At 41.5% G+C, this 21,641-nt stretch overlaps 1 protein-coding gene across 1 annotated transcript in view; it reads left to right on the top strand.

Annotated features, from left to right (window-relative positions):
- Window positions 1-21,641, top strand: part of CTNND2 (catenin delta 2) — a 509,931-nt gene that overhangs the window by 399,215 nt on the left and 89,075 nt on the right. The window contains exon 11 of the mRNA XM_056854116.1: window positions 8,070-8,253. Coding sequence (XP_056710094.1) covers window positions 8,070-8,253 — 184 coding nt within the window. The remainder of the gene's footprint in view (window positions 1-8,069; window positions 8,254-21,641) is intronic.

Here is a 21,641-nt window from a genome sequence, read left to right as displayed (position 1 = left end):
ATAAGTTTATTTTCTGCTTGTTCAACTTGTATCCAGAATAGTAACTGAAGGTGTCAATCTGGACCATAATTTTGTCCGTTGATGTTTTTAGTTTCTGGAAAATTAATACTACGTCATCAGCATAGCTTCTAATTTTATATTCTTGATTGTTATACTTTATTCCTTGTATTTGAGAATCCATTCTGATTTTGTTAGCCAAAACTTCCATTGCCAAATTAAATAATAAAGGAGACAAAGGACATCCTTGCCTTGTTCCTTTTTCTATCTCAAATTGCAGAGTCAGCATACCATTAATGAGTAATCTTGCCTTTTGTGAGGTGTAGATTGCATCTGCTCCTTTCAGAAAGTTTTCTCCACAGTCTACCTGCTTCAAGGTGCACTTTAGGAAATTCCAGGATACGTTATCAAAAGCTTTCTCGGCATCTAAAAACAACATTTCTGCTTTTTTCTTGTTTGCTTTGATATGATGTATAGCGGCCAAAATTACTCTCAAATTGTCTTTTAATTGTCTTTTAGGCATGAATCCTGTTTGATCAGAATGAATTATCTTTGGTAAACATTTCTTTAGCCTTTCTGTTAATATCATGGCCAATAATCTGTAATCCACATTTAATCAGGAAATTGGTCTATATGCTCTTGGAAGATGACTCTCTTTTGGAATCAGAGAAATATGAACTTTTTTTCCATGAACCAGGTAGTTTACCCTCTTACTGCATTAAAGACTTTCTGTAAGTGTATCACCAAAGTATGTTCCATCAGTTTATAGTAATTTGCTGTGAGTCTATCTGGTCCAGGTGCCTTATCTGGTTTTAGTCTTGTAATTGCGTCTGATATCTCCTGCATGGCAATCTTCTGGTTCAGTAAGTTTCTGTCCTCATCTGAGAACTTATTCAAACTTGCAGATTGAATATACTTTTCTATACCTGTTTGTTCAGTGTCATTGTTCTGGTACAGTTTTCTATAATAGTCCATAAAAACTTCTTGAATGTCTTCCTCTTTGTTAGTCAACTGGCTATCTTTCAATACAGCCAAAATCCTTCTTTTCTCCAATTCTTTCTTTAGCATATCAGCATATCTTCCAGGTTTGTTTGCTTGTTCAAAAAATCTGTGCTTGGCAAATTTTAGTTTTTTTTCTGCATTTTTTCTATTTCTAAGCCACCAATTTTCTGTTTTATTTCTTGTATTTTGGTCAAAGTTTGTTTTCTGCCTGATTTCTTATGTTCTTCTTCTGATTGTTGTAAAGAGTCCTAAATTGTCCTAAATTAGTCCTAAATTAATTCTTGAATAGGAATTATGCCTTCTGGAGAAAACGGTAGTCTCACGTTTTTGGGTGTTTAAATCGCCATACATCAGTTAGACTCCAGTCTTCCAAAAACTGAAATACCACTTTGGGGAGTTTATTTCCTTTCTAATCTTTAAATGAGTCTATAATTGACAGCTTATTCCCCTTTACATATGTTGCAACTCCTTTTTTCTTCTTAGTTGATGATGAAAAGTATAGTTTCCCTAGCTTCTTGCATTCCAAAAATTTGCCGTGCTCATTTTTAATATGGGTTTCTTGTATACAAACTATGTCACAGTCTTCTTTAATCAACTTATGCAATATTTTCTTCCTTTATGGTGGTGAATTTAGCCCATTAACATTAACTGATAGGATTCTTAAGTTGTCCATCTTAACTTGTTCCTGCAGCCTCGTCTAGTTTCTGTTCTTCCGGTATCTCCTCTTCTTCCTCTAATAGAATTCCCCCCAAGGCAAGTATCTCTGCTTGTCTCCTTTCTTCTCTTGCTATTTCCAAGAGGGTTTCTGGGGAGACAAGTGGTTTCGTAGCTTCCAACAGTGCGTTAACTTGTTCTCTCTCTGGTTGTGGTGTGTGGGGGTCTACGTGAACCAATCCCAAAAGCGATTCTCTAAGCTCTTGTCTGTGCAATCTCTTGTCACTTATCTGCTCTTCTGTGTCTCTTTTTGCTGGCGTTCCTTGTTCACTACTTGGTTTCCCCCTTCGAAATTTGACGGTTAGTTCTGCGATGAGCTGATCGGCTTCTTCTCTGTTCCTGACAATTTTTCTCCCTTCTGGTAATGAAATATCCAAAGCATATGGTGCAATCCAACGGAATCTAATGTTCCATTTATGCAAGGCTGCTCTTAGGTCATCAAATTGCTTCCTTTTCTGGATCACAGCCAGTGGCAAGTCAGCGAGAACCAAAATGTCTTTCCCTTCATGTTGAAGATGGTGCTTTCTCTGAAGATGCAAAATCTCGTCTCTTGTCTTCTGATGTGTGAATTTAACCAAAATGTTTCTAGGAGTTTGATATCTCTTGGAATACGCTGAATTTATTCTGAATATCTTTTCTATTTGAACAAATTCTTCCTTCAGTTGATACGTTTCTTGAAGTAACTTGTAGTTCCGATTCAAGGTCCGCTAGGCCAAAATTTTCTCCAAAGCCTCTAATTTCAAATTCTGTTCACGATTAATTATGTCTTGATGGTCCCATCGCTCTTCAGCGTAGTTAAGCTTGTCTTCATGCAGGTTCAGAGTAATAGCTTGCTGCACCAGCTCTTCTTCAATCTTATTTTGTCTACATTGAAGTGTTTTTATCTCCTTGGTATTATCATCAATCTTTTTCTCAATTCTTGACAAGGTTTCTTGAATAGAATCCTGTAATTTTTCATGGCTTTCTTGCAAGCTTTGCTGTGGTGTCTCTTGTAACTTCTTTTTATTTTCTTCTTGCTTTTTCACATTTTTTTCCATTTAATTTTATCATCAAGTTCTTAAGCTCATCCATTTGAGTGTCTTCATCATCCGAATTTTTCCCCTTCGTTTTTTTATTTCTTGGCATTCCTGTTTGATATAAGAAATTTTGTATATTCATGGAAAAGGTTTGAATGGCTGTCTTCTGTCTAATATCCCCTTCTTTTGTTCCTTCTTTTGACCCCTGAGTTGTAGGTGATTGCTGTTTCTTTGGTTGAGCTGATCTCTTTTTCATATTAATTCATTCTTTAAAATACTGACAATCAATTTAGACTATTTATAATAAATTCTATGAATGCATAATATTGGTCTTAAAAATCAATTAAACAATTTAAGCAATCAAAGACAATATCATTCCAATCATTATTAAAAATTCAGCATATCTGTGCTTTCAGAACCATTAAACACTTTAAACAGTCATTAAATGAACAGTTTTACAAATAGAATTAATTTCTGATCAATTTAGTATTATTATTAAATTAATCCCCTTTATTAATTATTGTTAGTTTTGCCAAACCCGAAATTAGTTGATTATTACTTGTTAGGTTACAGTTAGTTCTACTTGCTTTGCTAGGAAGGTAAGAGTAGTTTATATAGCAAGGCTCAACATAAGTCAACGGCAAAGGGCAGCATTTAATTGTGGGGGACTATTCTGACTGTGTCCACTAGATGTCATTGTTGAAGCTCAGTAAGACACCATCCCTCTCCTTCAAAATGACTGCTCCACTTCCTTAAGGACACCAGATGCCAATGGAGACTTTCAGTTGGCAAGTCTTGGCTGTGTGCCCACAGAGTCAGCTCTCTGTCTGATCTGACACCTTGGAAAGGTAGGGCCCCGGTTAAGTCAATATCCCTTTCCCTTGTGCACGGGAGACTTGTATTGTGTTCCTTCCCTTTTCCCTCTCGCTTTTCCCCGCCACTGCCGCAGGAACCCAGTGGCTTGAAAAACGAAAGTTGTTTTAATACCCTCTGGGCTTCCAATATCGCTTTGCCCCCCTACCTCAAAATGTTCTTCCCTTCTCAGTAGCAAATACCTTTTCTCCCTTATTGTTTAAGTAGCATCTCTGATCCAGTCACTTTGCTTTCGCTTTGAGTCCGTGCTGCGGTCCTCCAGTCTCCGTTCAGTTCCTCTTTGCCGCTTCTCCGCCAGACTTCTAGGATCTTTAATAGTTGTAGCTGTTACTGCCCTTTCAAAATATTGTCCTTTTAGGGCCTGCCGTGAACGTCTCCCCAATCTCGTTGAAAAAGGAAAAGAGGGAACAGAGAAAAAAAGGAAAAAAAGACGGAGGGGGGGAAATGGCGGGTGCGGTACGGCTCGGGCAGTGCCCGACACCTAAGCCGGTTTCATTTAGATCCACAAAGAGGAACACGGCGCCCAAAACACATGGACCTCATGGGGGGGGGCTTAGAATGTGAAATGTTAGCCCCCCGGGGGGGGATCTCCTTCCCAAGACTCCCCTTCAGCTGGCAAGTGCTGGGAGCAGCTCGGTTGCCTCCATGCTGCTTCTCATCTGGGCCCCTCCGAAAGTCACAAGGCATTTGATAGCTAATCAGAGAGGATGGCAGTGAAGGCAAAGGGAAGCAGCACGTGTGGAGAAGGTGTCAAGAAATTTATAAATTGAACATTGTGGATAAGGTTGATTTGGAATCAATTAAATATTCTTTAATATTTGTAATTCCAGGTGAATTTCTGCTTTAACACTTGGATTGAAGTATAGAACACTCTAAATGGAGCAATGGTGCTATCTGTCTCACTCATAGAATACTTTACGTCCTTTGTATTCTCAAATTTGCTGTGGTCAGCCACAGAGACCAACAGACTTCTTTCTTTTGTCCTCCTGCCTTGGAAAGTTGCAGCAGTGTCAGTCTCCTAGACAGCAAATAAGGAAGTAAACCTGTGTTTAGGCTGTATTGACTCAGACTGCAGGTAAGGACTTGTATGATAGAAAGTCCCAGGCAAACAAGATTTCTCCTGGAAAACAAGGATATCAAGAGAAAGCTGGACAAACCTTCACCTTGATATGCTAGTTCTCTAGTTGCAGGGATTTTTTTTTTAAGGAGAAGCTTTCAGTCATGCAGGTCTCCACCTGCAGTCCAATCTGGTGCAGTCCAAATGTAGGTTTTCTTACCACATTTTTTAAGCATTAAACTCTACAGTGTTAAGGCTGAAGAGAATATTGTTCTCATGATCTTCAGTGTAATACCAACAAAATTAGGACCATGGCCAGCGGTACTTCCTATCATGTGATAATGAATATCCATACTGGCAGAAAAGAGGAGATGTTACCACTATAAATGTAGCAGCAGGATTGCTTCTGTTTTTCCTGCATTTTAGCGTTGCATAGCTGATAAAACCTGAAAGATGCTGGTCATGGTTTCCTTCCTAGTGATCACTGCAGCTGCCACTGGTATTTCCTGCATGTTGTTTGAGTGGGTTGGATGCCAGAGCTCTGTCAGCAGAAGGAGACTTCCCTGCCTGGCTGCAGCTGCTGGAATTCTGCTCCGTGGGGCTCAGGGGACCCTGGGGAACAGAGCAGAGTGAGGATCTGCAGTGGGGAGGGAAGAATCAGCAATAAAGGTGGACAAAACCACCCCAGCTGTCCTTCTGGTGGAATGGCAACCTTGGATCCCACTCTCTTGTCTGTGATACCAGGACGTGTGGCCTCAATCTACTCAATACCCTCTCAAGTCATTGGACTGCTATTAAAACAAACAAATATTACAGCAGAAGATAAGAACAGTTTCCCCGTTTGGAGGAGAAAAATACATCATGGATGTTCTACTTGACCCTTTTGTCCTAAGCCATATTTGAATCTATCTCTTTTTCTTACGTTAGAATTACATTTTAATACATTTCTTTGAAATGTGTTGACTAGGGCAGGCTTGAAAATAGCCTCTGTCCTGGTGAACTGGAACAAATTAGGCTCCAATCGACCAGGCAGGGAAGATTGTGTTCTTTGAAAGAGAGTTGTTTCTTTCACGTCATGAACATGCTGCAGCTGATTGATACAGGAAACAAGCCTAGGCAGATATCCTCAGAAGAAAGTCCCATTTTATTCAGTGGGTATTTCTTCCAGGAGAGTGTTTCCTAGAGTTGCAGCTGTACATTTCTGTGGACTCATTTGAAGCCAAGCCACACACTCCAGGTGTTGCAAATGCAAGTGGAAATTCTGCAGTGTCACATGCCTGTTTCTCTTTCCCAAAAACATTCATTTATTCCATTAAACCGTTCAGGGGTACAAAACAGGTTGCAGTGGGGGGAAATGTAAAGAGTATTTTTCTTTTTCATCAAGGAAACTTTTGTGCATTTAAGGTAATATAATATTTCCATCAGACCTATTTACAAAGTACTTTTTTGATAAAATATTTTGACATTTAGTTTCAAGATGGTATTCAGATGTGTTGCAAAGAATTACAGCAGATGGAGATGAGTCTAATATATAGGATTTCAAATCAGTTAATCAGCTCGGTCATTTTTTTCCTGCAAAAGTACATTTTGACGTCAGCTTAGTAAGTACACAAATGTGTCCTATTTATTGTGACATCAGCTTTTCACAGAGAGACAACATAGCTATTTTTTAGTAGTCTGAGGGGCTTAGATTTGAAGCAGGCCCAGTACTGTAGAAGGAGACATTCTGATCATTCCGCTGACTGTCCTGTGGCTTCATCATAAGTGTGGCAGGCTGTGCGGTGAAAACTGCTATCAAGTTGCAGCCAACTTATGGCCAACCCCTCATAGGGTTTTCAAGGCAAGAGACGGACAGAAGTGGTTTGCCGTTGCCTGCCTCTGCGTAGCAACATGGAACTTCCTTGGTCATCTCCCATCCAAGTAGTAACCAGGGCTAACCCTGCTTAGCTTCCGAGATTTGATTAGATCAGGCTAGTCTGGGCCATCTGGCCTGTATGTTCCCACAGCCAATGCCTTACGCAAAGTCCTTCATTCCCTGACATTCAATACAGATGCTTAGCTGTAGAAAAACTATATTGCAACTCTCTTTCTGACTCTTTATATATTCTTTACGTAGGTTTTGTTGAAGTTTTTAATTTTTCAGAAAATGATAGTAATATTTTGTCTGTGATGCTGGTTCGCAGATTTTAAGGTTATAAGCTACCTTGTACAACTATTAAACAGAAAGACAGCATAAAAATAACACTGTAGTAGCAAAAGTGGTGGAACATAATTCCAGGGTGCGCAGGAACTCCAACATTGAACCAGGGTAGGCAGTTTACACACTTACTCCTTTAGCCTGGTCCACAGTGGCAGAAGCCTGCATTACATGTGTCAGCATATAGTGTAGAAAACCAGAAATCTTGTGACTGCTGATCAGTGATCACACAGAAAGTCTGTGTGACCATGGATTGTTCATGTTCTCTCTCTCTCTCTCTTTTTGCCATTATGTCACAGCTGACTTATGGCGACCTCGCAGAGTTTTCATGGCAAGAGACGTTCAGAGGTGGTTTGCCATTGCCTGCCTCTGCGTCACACCCCTGGTATTCCATCCAGATATTTGCCAGGGTCGAGGCTGAAAGTGTGTGACTGGCCCAAGGTCACCCAGCACGTTTTCATGGTAGAGGGGGGTTTCAAACCTGGTTTTTCTGGATCCTAGTCCAACACTTCGACCACTACCCCATGCTGGCTCTTCCACCACACTGGCTCTGTCATGTCCTCATAGCATTTGCGTATCTTTTCTTGAGGACAGGTTGGCTACATCTCCCCAGATATATGCATTGAAAAATTCTGGTGGTGGTGATTACTCAATTACTATTAGCTATAATAAATAAACCCAATCCTCCCTCAGTGGCTAGGGAGCCCTGAGTGCCTCTTTGACTTGCCATCTGTGGCTCTTCTAAGCTCTGATCCCCAATGGGGTGCTTGGCCCCTATCTTGGGGGACTGGACAAGGCTCTTACCAGGTGGGGACTGTGGTGGGCCATTGGTTCCTGCCTTGGAATGGCTGTGGCCAAAGGAACAGGTAAGCTTTGCCTCCCTGAAGTGTAGGCCTCATGCTAGGGAAGGGAAGAAAAGTGGTTCTTTTGGCTGAGGGTAACTGTGAATGTGGCTCTCTACAATCCACAAAGTGAGTACCACTGCTCTATACTGAGAGGCAGCACAGCTCTTGATAGACCCCAGGGCCTAGCAAGGAAGGATTGTGGTCTCAGAAGTGTCTGGGTGGCCACATTTGGAAACACGAATATGGTCTACATCAACTTTTGATCTGCTTCGGCAGAGTTTTTCTTCTGTACTATGGCAGTTTTGCTGCTGTGCTGCATCTGTTCTTTTGTGTCTCACTAAACTGTTTATTCCTTAACTTCTTTTCAGGTGTACTGTGGAATCTGTCCTCTTGCGATGCATTAAAGATGCCAATTATCCAAGATGCCCTCGCAGTTTTGACCAACGCAGTGATCATTCCTCATTCAGGATGGGAGAACTCCCCTCTCCAGGATGACCACAAAATCCAGCTCCATTCATCACAGGTGCTGCGCAACGCCACCGGGTGCCTCAGGTGAGTTCGGACAGCCCACTCCCTCCGCTCAAGGTGTTCTCCTCTCCCCCTCTGCTTTCCGTGCCTAAGTTGCCATCATGCTGAACTAAACAGTGTTTTTTCAGAGCATCTTAAACATCATAGACGTGTGAAGAGCTTCTATATGTTGCACCTGAGTTCTATGGAATGATTTTGCATGACATTTTGCCCTTCTCAAAGCAACCCTAGGTCTGGCAACAACCGCTAGGTGACTGGACACCACCCGACTTGCACAACTCAGCGAGGTCCTGCTGCTGGCTACTGTTCAACAGCAGCCATCCTATGAAAGCCAAAGTGGTGTAGCACTTAGAGCTTCAGAGTATGGTCCGCATCTTGCTGTGGAAGCCCACTGGGTGATTTTGGACCAGTCACATACTGTCAGCCTAACCTACAGATTTCCTAGGTAGAGGCTGCCGGGGGGGGGGAGTGAAAGCTTAAAACATGGGAGATAAAGGTAGGCTGGCTGTTGGGTGGGGAGGAGGTAGGGTTGCCAATTCCAGGTTAGGAAATCCCTAGAGATTGTCGGGGGAGCCTGAGGATGGTGAGGTTTGAGGAGGGGAGAGCCCTCAAAGGGATATAATGTCATAGAGCCCACCCTCCAAAGCAGCGATTTTCTCAAGGGGAACTAAGGTTGCCAACCTCTAGGTGGGCATACTAACAAGAAATCACCATATACTATAAGTCAAGTTTAAGCAAAGTAATAGTACTAGGCTCTACAATCACACATCATGAGATGCAGAGAAAGAATGAACAGCCGCAGAGGCGCTTTGAGATCTCCAAATAACCTTGGATAAATCTATGAAAAAATTCATTAATTTGAAGTTTGAAAGAAACACTGAATTGGAACTTTGGCTGATGAAGCTACGCTATAGTAGCGAAAGCATGATAGTTTATCCGGACAACGTTCCCTTGTTCCATGTCAAAAAGTCTTAGGACTGATATTGAATAAGCTGTGATGAATTAGAAATACCTGTAACAAAGAAGAAATGATTAAGTACAAAGAAAGAAAAGTATTCATACTCACCTTATAATTTCATTATATTTCACACTTGTCTTGCTGTATTGTTTTAGTGTATACCCTGTACATAGTTGTTGTTTCACACTTATTGTTGGTTGTTGTTATGTTTAGTTAAACGTGTTTTTGACACACACTTATTTGTTTGAACTTGAATTATTATACCTAGAGCCTAGTACTATTACTTTGCTTAAACCTCTAGGTGGGGGCTAGAGATCAAGTACTTGAAGGGCTGTCATATAGAGGATGGTGCTGTGTTGGGTAAGGGTAATAAGTTTAATACGGTCCAAGACCAGCAAATAAAAGATATACATAAATATACATATACATACATAAAAAGGATAGCAAGTATATACCCCAATAAATACTTGTCACTCATAAAAAGCCGTTGAGAGCATGATTTTAAAATATAATACATAATTGGAATCAACATAAATATAAGTCTAAAATCGCTCAACCATTGAGTTCAACCCATGCACGCCTAGTCCTCATAGCTTGCTGTGTTGTTTTCTGTTGCCCCAGAAGGTCGGACCAGAACCAACAGGTTGAAATTAGATCAAAAGAGTTTCTGTCTAGACATTAGGAAGAATTTTCTAACAGTTAGAGCGGTTCCTTAGAGGAACAGGCTTCCTCGGGAGGTGGTAAGCGCTCCTTCCCTGGAGGTTTTTAAAAAGAGGCTAGATCTGTCAGCAATGCTGATTCTATGACCTTAGGCAGATGATGAGAGGGCATCTTGGCCATCTTCTGGGCATGGAGTAGAGGTCACTGGGAGTGCAGGGGGAAGGTAGTTGTGAATTCCCTGCATTGTGCAGGGGATCGGACTAGATGACCCTGGAGGTCCCTTCCAACTCTATGATTCTATACACAGTGGTTTTAATTTTTCTCTCTCTCTTTGTACAAAATTAAACCTGTGCTCCCTACTCTGAAGCACCCATAGCTATTTTTCATGTGTTATTCAATACAATTTTGAATGCATTACCATAGCTCATTAATAAGATATTTATTGTATTTCATTTTTTGTATAGCCCCACCTTTCAGATAAACTTCCCAATTTCCACTTGTCCCCAAGGGACAATTCCCTGTGATTAAAAAATAGAATAAAATGGACCTAGATATGAGATTTTTTTCTGGCAGCCTTCAGTTAGTAAATTTCAAGTACCTGCCTTTCATTTTCTGTCTCTGCTTCCCACCTCTTTTATAAACTCAATTATGGCCATTCTGAGTCCTTTAGTGTTGTCATCCAAAGGTTAAATGAGTTTCTAGCTAACGAGCTTTAAGCCGACAGCAAAATATATTTTGCACTTTATGTTCCCCCATGAATGAAATAAATGCCCACTGCTGATTGAACGCCTTCTCAGAAATGAGGAAGTCTTTAGGGTTCGCATGTCCATTTTACACTCCAAGTTGTGGATTTGATAGAAGAAACTTTTTTTAAAAGCCTCAGACTTATCTCATGCCTTCCAACTGATATCCGTTCCCTGGGACAGCCCTGTAGTTTTGACTGCGGCCTCAGGATGTAACTGTCCTGGGAACATCCCAGATTCTCCTCATTTTTTTAAATGTGAAAATTTGTCCCCATAAAGAGTGCTGCCATCTTCTCTGTGGCTTTAGCTCTCTCATACCTTTGCACAAGTTGTGATCTGTAAGGCAAGAGATGTGTCAGCCAATCAGAGGGACAATGGTAGCAGCACCCTGTTTAAATCTTGATTCCTCATCCCTGCATTTCCTATGGGCTGGATCGAGACTGAATTTTCCACTAATGTTGATTTTTGTTGGGGGGGGGTTATATGCCGACTTTCTCTGCCACTTAAAAGAGAATCAGACCGGCTTACAATCACCTTCACTCTCCTCCCCACAACAGACACCCTGTGAGGTAGGTGAAGCTGAGAGAGAATAACATGTCCAAGGTCACCCAGCTGGCTTCGTGTGTAGGAGTGGGGAAACAAATCCAGTTCACCAGATTAGCCTCCACCGCTCATGTGGAGGAGTGGGGAATCAAACCTGGTTCTCCAGATCAGACTCCACCTCTCCAAACCACCGTTCTTAACCACTACACCTTGCTGGCTCTCTTGGAAGGGATAGGGTAGGGATGCCAGCCTCCAGGTAGGACCTCAGGATCCCCTGGAATTACAGGTAATCTCCAGACTATGGCCATCAGTTCCCCTGGAGAAAACGGATGCTTTGGGGGTGGACTTTATGGCACTGTACCCCACTGAAGTCCCTGTCCTCTCCAGGCTCCAACCCCAATTCTCCAGGAGTTCCCCAACCTGCAGCTGGCAACCCTAACCCGCCCCCATCTTTCATCCCCCACAAGGAGAGACCTGGCAACCCTAGGGTAGGGTAATTTCCACTGATTCCTTATACCTGTTGCAGACCTTCCCATCTGCCTCTCCTGCTGTTTTGGAGAAACCCTGTTCCCCCAGGAGCATCATTTTGGGGAGGTCAATGGGCCGCATTGGGAGGGGGAGGGAGGAGCATTCTGCCCTACTTTCAAAAGTGCCTTGCCTGGGTGGCACTTCTTGGTCTGGAGGGAGCCCTCAGCCTCCTGTGTCCATCATCCTTGCCCTATCAGCAGGGAACCCCAGCATGTAGCGGCATATGGATGTTCCTGCTGAGTCCATGATATCAAGGAGGTTCTGGTGAACCTTTCAGAAATTATGCCCTGTCTCACTGCCTTCTGTGAGGGCAGTATTTACTCCCAATTCAGGTGTGAATTTCTGCTTAATTGCAGATCTGTTAAGCGACACATTGGACACAGTTTGCATATGTGTCTTTTAGACATCATAGTTTGCCATTGGTATCATGATGTTGATCCATACTTTGCTTATGCCTGACTACTTCACATCCTCCTTCCCGGTTATGTAGGATTTCTGGAAACGACTGTCATCTGGGCGCTTGTTCGTGGTATGGCAGGAGGGGCTGTGGACGTTGTGTGTATGATGGGATTGCAAAATGTACTGAAGGGATTGCCTAAGGTACTGAAGAAGAAACTGCTGAACCTACCTAGGACTTCTCTGCCATGGACCTGATTGTGGGTCTTATTTCTGACATTGAGTGTTTCAGCATTAAAATGAGTGGTTGTATTTATGCTGAGAATTGTTGCCCAGGGCTTCAGCTGCTGGCGAGCCTCAGTGTTTACCCATAAAATGGGCCAAATTATTTATTTATTACAACATGTATAGCCTCAGGGGTGTAAACTTCAGGGGAGGCAGCAGGGCTCAAGCCCCCTCCAGGATTTCCTAGTGGGGGAAATATCCCCCTCCAGGCTTCCAGGTAGCATCATGAAGCTGTTCAAGATGTCAAGTTCTGTCAGTCCTGTTGGTCTTTGTAGCAACTGAGCACGTTCTTAGGAGGCAGAGGGCTGGTTTAGTTTCTTTAATGTGGTCAAGATCAGAAGGGGAGGGGACCTTCAGTGAATAATACTGTCTGTGAAGAAACAATGGGGGGGGGGAGAGAAGGCACCTGGAGGGGAAGGGAGGGGAAGATTAACAGAACTTGTGGATTCCACTTAGCAATCAGAAGGCTTCAGAGATTGGACTGAAGAGTACATGTCCTGTGGCCTCCAACACAAACTCTGATGCAAGTAATGGATCAAGTGAATTTTGGTTTGCCTTTGCAGATGGTATAGTAATAATTGCAGTATTACTGTGTCTTGGTGAGCCCTGCTTTAGGCAATTAAATGGTCCCATTTTATCTTTAGCTCTGGGTGGGGGAGAAAAAATGGTTCCTGAAAGGTGGCAAGGTTATTTTATTACCAAGGCCCTCTTTTAAATAAAAGGAATATTTCCATCTCCATTATATTTAGTCTGGTGTGTTTGGGAGGCGCAAAAGCCTGTTCCTCAAATACTGGAGGTTGTAAGTTGGTGGGGTGGTGAGCAGAGGCCTGTGGGCCAAATGGTGGTGTCCTGGGACTTGCTTTAGAGAAAAAGAAATGGAAAAAATGGGAATATTTTTGTCTTTGGCTTTTTTTGTCTCTGTTCGTCTGTACGTGGGGGAGGGGAGAGAGATAATATAAAAAGTGAGATGATTCTGCTGTCCTGGACACTACTTCAACCAAACAAATACGCTCATACTTTCAGGCCAGGGTACCTGAGAAATCAGTTTTTACCGTGGATACTGAGATTCATGTGGCGATTCACCCTGAGTATCCAGTGTTTGAGCGGTATAGTTGTTAGAGTGTTGGTCTAAGATGGGGAGACCAGAGTTCAAATCCCTGCTTAGCCATGAGCTCACTATGTGACCATGGGCCAGTCACATAGTTTCAGCCTAGCCTACCTCATAGGTTACCTATAAATAGGGTTGCCAGGTCCCTCTTTGCCACCGGTGGGAGGTTTTTGGGGCAGAGCCTGAGGAGGGTTGGTTTGGGGAGGGACTTCAATGCCATAGAGTCCAATTGCCAAAGCAGCCGTTTTCTCCAGCTGAACGGATCTCTATTGGCTAGAGATCAGTTGTAATAGCAGAAGATCTCCAGCTACTACCTGGAAGTTGGCAACCCTACTGTACTGGCCGGGCAGGCTGGCGGGGGCTGCTACTGCAGCATGGTGCAGAGGGAACTGAGAGCGGGCATGGCAGGAAGCGGTGGAGGGTACAGAAGCCAAGGCTTCTGCAGCCAGGGCGGCTGCACAGAAATAGTGGAGTCAGCAGTGGTAAGGCAAAGTCTAGGAAGCAGTCCAAGAAATCAGGCCTGGGTCTCTTACCATCTTGGCGCCATCTGTTAGTTCATAGAATCATAGTTCTCAGGTTTTAATTGTTGTTTTATTTTAATTATTTGATATTTAAGGGCTATGTATTTCTATGATTGTTAGCCATTCTGAGCCTGCCCTTGGTCGGGGAAAGGATGGGTTAGAAACTGAATAAATAAAAATAATAATAATAAAAGAACATGCAATGCTACAATACCCTATAGTACTGAAATGAAATATTCTTGACAGCAATCTAGTCACTTGATGACATTAAGGTATTATGCCTTGATTATCATTCTTATTCTAGTGGCCAAATGAAATGTGCATATTGAAATCTGCACAAATTCTAACTATTGTATATCCAGCAAACAATAATTCCTATGACATGCAGTATTAACTTACTGAACTTTTAACCTGTGATTTGAAAAAGCAAAACAAGATGAATCAAGTATCATTTTTTATAATTTTCAGAGTAATTTTATTCATTTTGATAGGTTAAATCCCGAACAACTATTACAACTTTACACACTATTACAACTTCACACAATTCAACTTCCATGAGAGTAAAATATCCCATAAAATGGTCATTTCTCAAATCCGGTCCCAGGAGTTAGACAGGGATGTGTTCTGTCCCCAGATCTATTTAACCTCTATTTATACGACTTCCATAATAAATTGCAAGCTAAACACTTCCATGTTCCTAGTTTGGTACCAATTCTACTTTATGCAGATGATAAAACCCTTCTTTCCTACTCGAGGGTGGGATTAAGACGTCTTCTCCAAGCTTTTGCCTCATACTTCCATAGGGTTGCCAGGTCCCTCTTCGCCACTGGTGGGAGGTTTTATGGGGCAGGGCATTGAGGGGGGTGAGGTTTGGGGAGGGACTTCAATGCCATAGAGTCCAATTGCCAAAGCGGCCATTTTCTCCAGGTGAACTGATATGTATCATCTGGAGATCAGTTGTAATAGCAGGAGATCTTCAGCTAGTACCTGGAGGTTGGCAAGCCTATACTGCCATGACAATCTGCTTACTATTAACTATGCTAAATCAAAAATTATGTGTTTTCAGAAATTTCCATCACGATGAAAAGTAAACTACTGAGTTTGGGATAGGCATAAGATTGTGTCGAACTTCAATTACTTTACGTAGGCTTTCACTTTGCCTCTTCCAATAAGTGGAAATTTCATTATTTTCATCTTCTTGAATCTACTAAAGTACATTTAGCTGCAATTATGAGATTTTTTAATCATTCAGGAGGGCAATTTATTCCTTTTCCTCTAGAAGTCTACAATGCAAAAATCAGGTCTTTTCTGCTTTACAGAGCCCCAATCTGGTTTCCTGCGCTTTCCTCTAAAATCGAATCTTTACAATCAAAATTCTAACATGCCATCTTTCAAGCACCTGATCGTATATCAAACTCCAACTTATATTAGAGGCTGGCCTTGGTTCCATCTCCCTGCTAGCATGGAAAGCTGTGGTGAAATTCCAATTTTTCCTATTAGATCAGGATTTTCTGCCTGATCTTTTAAAATGGACTGAGTGTGACCCTTTTGTGTCTTCTTGGACAAAGACAGGAGACAAAAGACTTTCAAGCTTACAGATTTTCTACCCAAGTTTTCCCTCAGACTTTTCTCTAGTAATGAACAAGATTCTCATGTTGGGTCCATCTTGAATTATGTGGTGATGCCAAAAGGAAATGTGCTCTCTCTTCCTGGGGACAGATTAGCCCCATCTTTTCCAGAGCTTCCAGACTATCAAAATTTCCTAACTATTCCAACCTTTCACAGAACTATTCCAACTTTTCTTCTTGGCCAGACATAATGCCTTACCTCTCAACAAATTATTTGGTAGATTCTTAGGCAGTCCAGTCTATCAGAGAGTCTAACCATGTGGAAAGGCAAAGACAGAAAAACTTACCCAATTTTTAATCAGTTGTGTTTGTATTCTTCTTTAAGATCATCTTTTTTCACTCCATTGATTTCACAGTTTCCTGTTTGTTCTCATGATTACCATTTAATTTATCTGCTGTCTGGTACAGATACAGTTGTTACTCTATCTGTGGTTTATTACTTAGCAGCTGCCTTGAAGATATGCTGAAAGTTATAACCAAGTTACACCTAAATGCTCATTTGCATACAGGTGCTCTTTTGGCACTGAAACTGGGTTTAAAATGGGAAAAGGAATATGTCAAAGATGTCCATTATCACCACTTTTATTTATTCAAGTGCTAGAAGTGTTAGCTACCAAGAATAGACAGGACCCCAGAATTAAAGGATTGAAATTGGATGGGGAAGAGTTCAAAGTGAAAAGTTATGCTGATGATATAGTATTTACAGCTACTATGGCTAATATTTAACAACAATATAACGTCAACACAGTTTCTTGCACTCACTGAGTATTATATTTTCTTTCTTAGTTAGCTAAATACAACATATGTTTAAACAGAAACTTAGATAGGAAATCAATAAATTGTTGCAGCTACAATTTCATTACAGTATAAAGTCCATAATAAACACAAGGGGTGATACAGGTTTCCAGTAATGTATCCTTGTTTCACTGTATTCCTTCATCAGTCACCCGTAGTTGAGCCGAGACTGTCTTGTAGAGATTATATTGCCGCTTAAATCATTTCTAAGCAGTTGCTAGTCTTCCTGTGAATTCCATAATCACAATGTTTTTACAAATAAAACAAATTTCTAATGCATATAAATACTGTGTTTAACATAAGACTTATAACATATTTCAAAAAACTCACCTGCTCCAGTGTCCATGCTACTTTGGACAATGCAAGTGGCATGGAGGCCGGCACAGGTCACACCGTCTCCTAAGCAGCTCTGCCCCCCCTTCAGGATTGCAGTCAGTCCTCCAGTATCACCACTAATGTCTTCCATAGAGGCATAATATGATAAATATGTGAGAAAAAATGATCATATAACATATGAAGATATGATAAATTTGCAAGGAGAAATTAAATCATGGCAAAAGATAAAGGATGAAGGCAAAAATATACAATGGTCATTATATTTTCAATTAGTTTCAAGATTTAAAAAGGACTTTCACATGGCATAAGGAGTAAAAAGGAAACTGACTGAATTTGATAGGATGATAATACAATAAAATGATCACTTATTAGGGATGACTATATAAGCTGTTACTTAAATTTGATACAGAAACAGAACAAGTTAAGACATGCATGGTTAGATGGATGCAACATTTTGAGGAAGAACTATCCTTCCAACAATGAGGATCCTTATGGACAAAAGACATAACATTTATAGCCAGTCAGTCATTAAGAGAAAACTGGTACGTTTTATGGGTGGTACACTGAGAAGATGGACAAGAATTATAAAGGGAAATGTTGGAAATGTAAAGAGATGGACGGTTCTTGTTATCATATGTTGTGGATGTGCAAAAAAAACAAAAAAGTACTGGAAAGAAATACATGCTGAAATTAGGAAATTTTAAAGATTAAATTTGCTATGGAAGCTAAAAGTATGTTACTGGGCATTCTACCAAAACAAATCCAAAAACTCTGTAAGAACTGTTTAGATATATGAAAATGATGGCCAGAGTCACATTAGCAACTAAATGGAAAGCTGAGGAATGTCCTTCTAGAGAGGACTGGGAGAGTAAATGTCCTGAATATGCAGTAATTGCAAAACTGACAAACTATGTGAACAAAAAAACAGTTAAAGAATTTCAAGATAAATGGAAAGTATATTACTCATATTATTCTTTAAAAATCGTCTTGACATTGTATACTGAAAACATGTTTAAAAAGAATTAAAACATAATTTTTAAAATGTGGGGAATGTTTTTAGAAATATATAATAATTACTAGTACTGCAGGTGGTTTTATCTATTGTATTTTGCAATTCATTTTATAATATTGCTTAATTTTGATAACATGTTTAACCAGTATTGTACACAGTGGGTAGCCGTGGTAGTCTGTTTGCAGTAGTCAAAAAGGGCAAGAGTCCAGTAGCACCTTAAAGACTAATAAAAATATTTTCTGGTAGGGTATGAGCTTTCGTGAGCCACAGCTCAGTATTGTACAGAATATGTAAGATTTTAGATTAGTAGAATGATTACTGTTTAACTATTATTATTACATCATATATTGCTTTTATAATGACTAATACTGTTCTATTGTGCATTGATTATAATACTGTATATTATAATTTTGCCTTCTCTTCTGATGCAATTGTAACTGTTGCTTTTTAAATTTTTCTTTTCTCTGTATTATTTCTTTGTAGTCTGATTTTATATAAACATATAATTTTTTTAAAAAAAACATTATGAATACAATATAAGCTGTCAATAACAACAGAGCTAAAGTAATACCTAAAAATTAAACTAATATAGAATGACATTTTAAAATGAAAATCTCTTTTGTATCTAATAATACACACTAGTCATTTAGACCCACATAATTGAGAAATTGTAAATGTCTTATCTCAAATGAACAAAAAGCTCTCTCAAATGTTTTATTTATCTGTTAATTTTAATTGATGCTTCAGTCATTTCACATTAGTCTAGGGCAGGGGTCCCCAATGTGGTGCCCAGCAACATCATTTTTGACACCTGCCAAGTGTTTGTAGAAAGTGGTGGGGGCAGGTGCGGCTTTTGCCCAGCAAGCCTTCTGATTGGCCACTGGAGATTTTATTTGCTGTGCAGACTTTAAAAATGTTGTTTTGGCAGCAGCTGCACAAGGATCTTCACAGTCTGACTGAAGGTGGCATACTGTTAACCTAATAAAGTGTGACATGTTGCTTATTTCTGCCTATGTAGGGAGAAGCTTAACTGAATTCCTGAAACTTGCATGAACAGCGTCACAAATCTGCCTAAGGACTGCAGCTGTCAGAAACAGGGAATGGGCTTAGTTATACTGTAATTTACTGTGTAATTTCTGCTGAATTATTTGTTTTTGGACTACAAGAAAGTCCATTGCACCACATACCATTGCAGACGTCACAGATAATCATTTTTTATTTCCTCCCTTGCTTGCTTGCTTCTCCTAATATATATGGATGTATGTAAGCTTCTATATTATTGACATTTGTATTTCCACCCTACTAAAAAGGGATATTGCATGTCCAAGTCAGTTAGCTAGGACCACTGATACATATTTTTCATGGGTTTAGGATGTTCCAGATAGGGCTGTTGATTCGGTTCGGCCCGAACTGAAAATCAGCCAAATTTCCCCTGATTCGGTGGTTTTTAGTTCGGGACGAACCGAACTCAAAAATGGCGGGCAACCGGGGGGGCCGAATTCAGCGAGTTCGGGAGTTCACGAATAAATCCGAAAATTCGGCCGTCAGTAAGCAGCATTCTCCTCCCCCGGCCAATCGGTGGCCAAGCTGGGTCTTCTTCTGGCCAATCAGTCAGGATTGAGTACTGGAGGAATCAGCTGATGTGCGGCCCAGCTGGGGAGAGAGAGAGAGAGAGGGAAATCTTCGTGTGTGTGTGGGGGGGGTGCTTGTGCACATTCGCTCCTTTCTGTGGCTGCAGGGAGCGTATTTTTTGGGGTACAGACCCCAAACCTTCAGTGGAGCTTCAGATGAGCCTTCTTAAAATACCCCCCAAGTTTTGTAAACATTGGGTCAGGGGATCTCGAGATATGGGCTCCACCCCTTTTCCCTCTCCCCTTTTCCATTTCCGTGGCTGCAGGAGGTGCTTTTTTGGGAATACAGCCCCCAAACTTTCAGCATAACTTCAGACAATCCTTCTTAAGATACCACCCAAGTTTTGTAAAGATGGGTTCAGTGGGGGCAGAAATATCGGCTCCCCCCTTTTCTCTTTCTGTGGCTGCAGGGGGCGCATTTTTGGGGGTGCTGATCCCAAACTTTGAGCGGAGCTTCAGACAAGACTTCTTAAGAGACCACCCAAGTTTTGTAAACATTGGGTCAGGGGGTCCCGAGATATGGGCTTTCCCCTTTCCCCTATTGGGATGAATGGATCAGCTGATCCTGTGCATCTCCAGAGCAAAACGTCCCGTGCCTAATTGGAATCGTCTTGGATTACAAGTCTTCCCCAGCCCCTCCTGATGGAACAGAAAACAGCCACAGTAAGACCCCTTCGGGGGCTTTAATCTATAATTTTTCTCCTGTGTGTGTGTGGGGGGGGGGAAGCAGAGTCTGTGTGTGTGTGGGGAGGGAGCAGTTTCTGTGGGTGGGGGGGAAGTCAAAGGGGGCTTTTGCCGGTTCTGCCTGGGGGGGTGTTCTCCCTCGAGTCTCTTTCTCCCTGGTTTGAGGGGGGGTTTCAGTTGTGTGTCTTCAGGTTTTCCCTCATTCATAAGAGCGGTTAGGTCTATTTGGATGCTTGCTGAAAACTTGTTTTCAAATAGTGACTTAAAGAATGCATTTGGAGTCCCATGCAAAAGGGGAAATTCCACCCCTGCTCATTATGCATAGCTAGCTGCCTCTGTCTCTTTCCATGGTTTGCAAACTCCCAGGTGTCAGGTGTTGCTTTGCACAGTTGCAAAGGTGTTGCTTACAAGGTTGTGTTGCTTTTGCAGTCGTGTTGCTTGCAGTTGTGTTGCAATGCTTTGCAAACTTCTCAGCTGTTTGTCGGGGCTAAGAGCTTTGTGCGTGGGCGGCAAGCTCTGCTCAGAGATGCACATTAAGGGTGGGGGGGACCCCTTTCAGGGCCCATATCTCAGCCCCCCCTGACCCAATCTTTACAAAACATGGGGGGTCTTTCAAGAAGCGTCCTTTGAAGCTCCGCTGAAAGTTTGGGACCTCTACCCCCAAAAATGCCCCCCCAGAGCTGCGGAAAGGCGCGGTTGTGTTTTTATGGCTTTATTCGGCCGAATTTTTTTCCCGAACTTTGAATTCCTGCCGAATTGCACGGACCCGAAGTGGGGGAGTTCGGACTTCGGCATATCCCGAATCTAAACGGGCCGAATTCAGCCGAATCCGAACTATACCGAATTTTTTTAAATTCAACAGCCCTAGTTCCAGATTATTTGCATCCTTGCTTAAGCGTGCTTACCTTATTTGTAATATCGGTGGCTCACCTTGTTGCTCCTAGAAGCTCCCCGAGGAGGGTGACCAAAGCTCTGAATGGCTTGCCGATGTACTGGGTGCTCTTCTGTTGTTAAAAAGGCGGGAGTATCGCTTCTCTGTCCCATCTTTGTGCTGTAATTGTGAATCACCATTATTGTTCCCTCAGACCTGCAATAACTGTTCAAAAAGCTCTTTCCTTTTTGAAGGACACTTTAGACACTTACCTGTAGCTATAAATATGCAAGTTATGGCTTTCAGCAATAGCAATTGATGGGTGTTTATCCATCCTACCAAACTGTCTTGAAGGATTTAGGAAAAATTACTTTCACCATCTGTATTGTTAGGCTTTTCTTTATTCAACTTATAATCTTCATGGCTGATCTTCAGAGATTTTTTGGCTAAGTACAAAGGGTGACACGTTAAGTCCAGCCATTATTTGAATGGAATACATAGACGTGTTCATTTTCACCTTGTGTGATTGGAGCCAAAATCCTCCTTTCCCAATGCTAACACTTCATGTTTGTGTTGTGACTTTGATCCAGGTCGTTGCAGAATAATGAAACGAACAAGAGATTTATCGAGAAAGCAGTTTCTTTTTAAAACACAGTGAAGTGCAGTTCTCATAATGCTTTGTTGGAATATAAGGCGACCCCCAAAACAAGAAC

This window comes from Euleptes europaea, chromosome 8, assembly GCF_029931775.1.
Source record: "Euleptes europaea isolate rEulEur1 chromosome 8, rEulEur1.hap1, whole genome shotgun sequence".
NCBI classification, from domain to species: domain Eukaryota; kingdom Metazoa; phylum Chordata; class Lepidosauria; order Squamata; family Sphaerodactylidae; genus Euleptes; species Euleptes europaea.
Note: the sequence above shows the minus strand (reverse complement) of the source record. Positions and strands in the feature narration are given on the sequence as shown.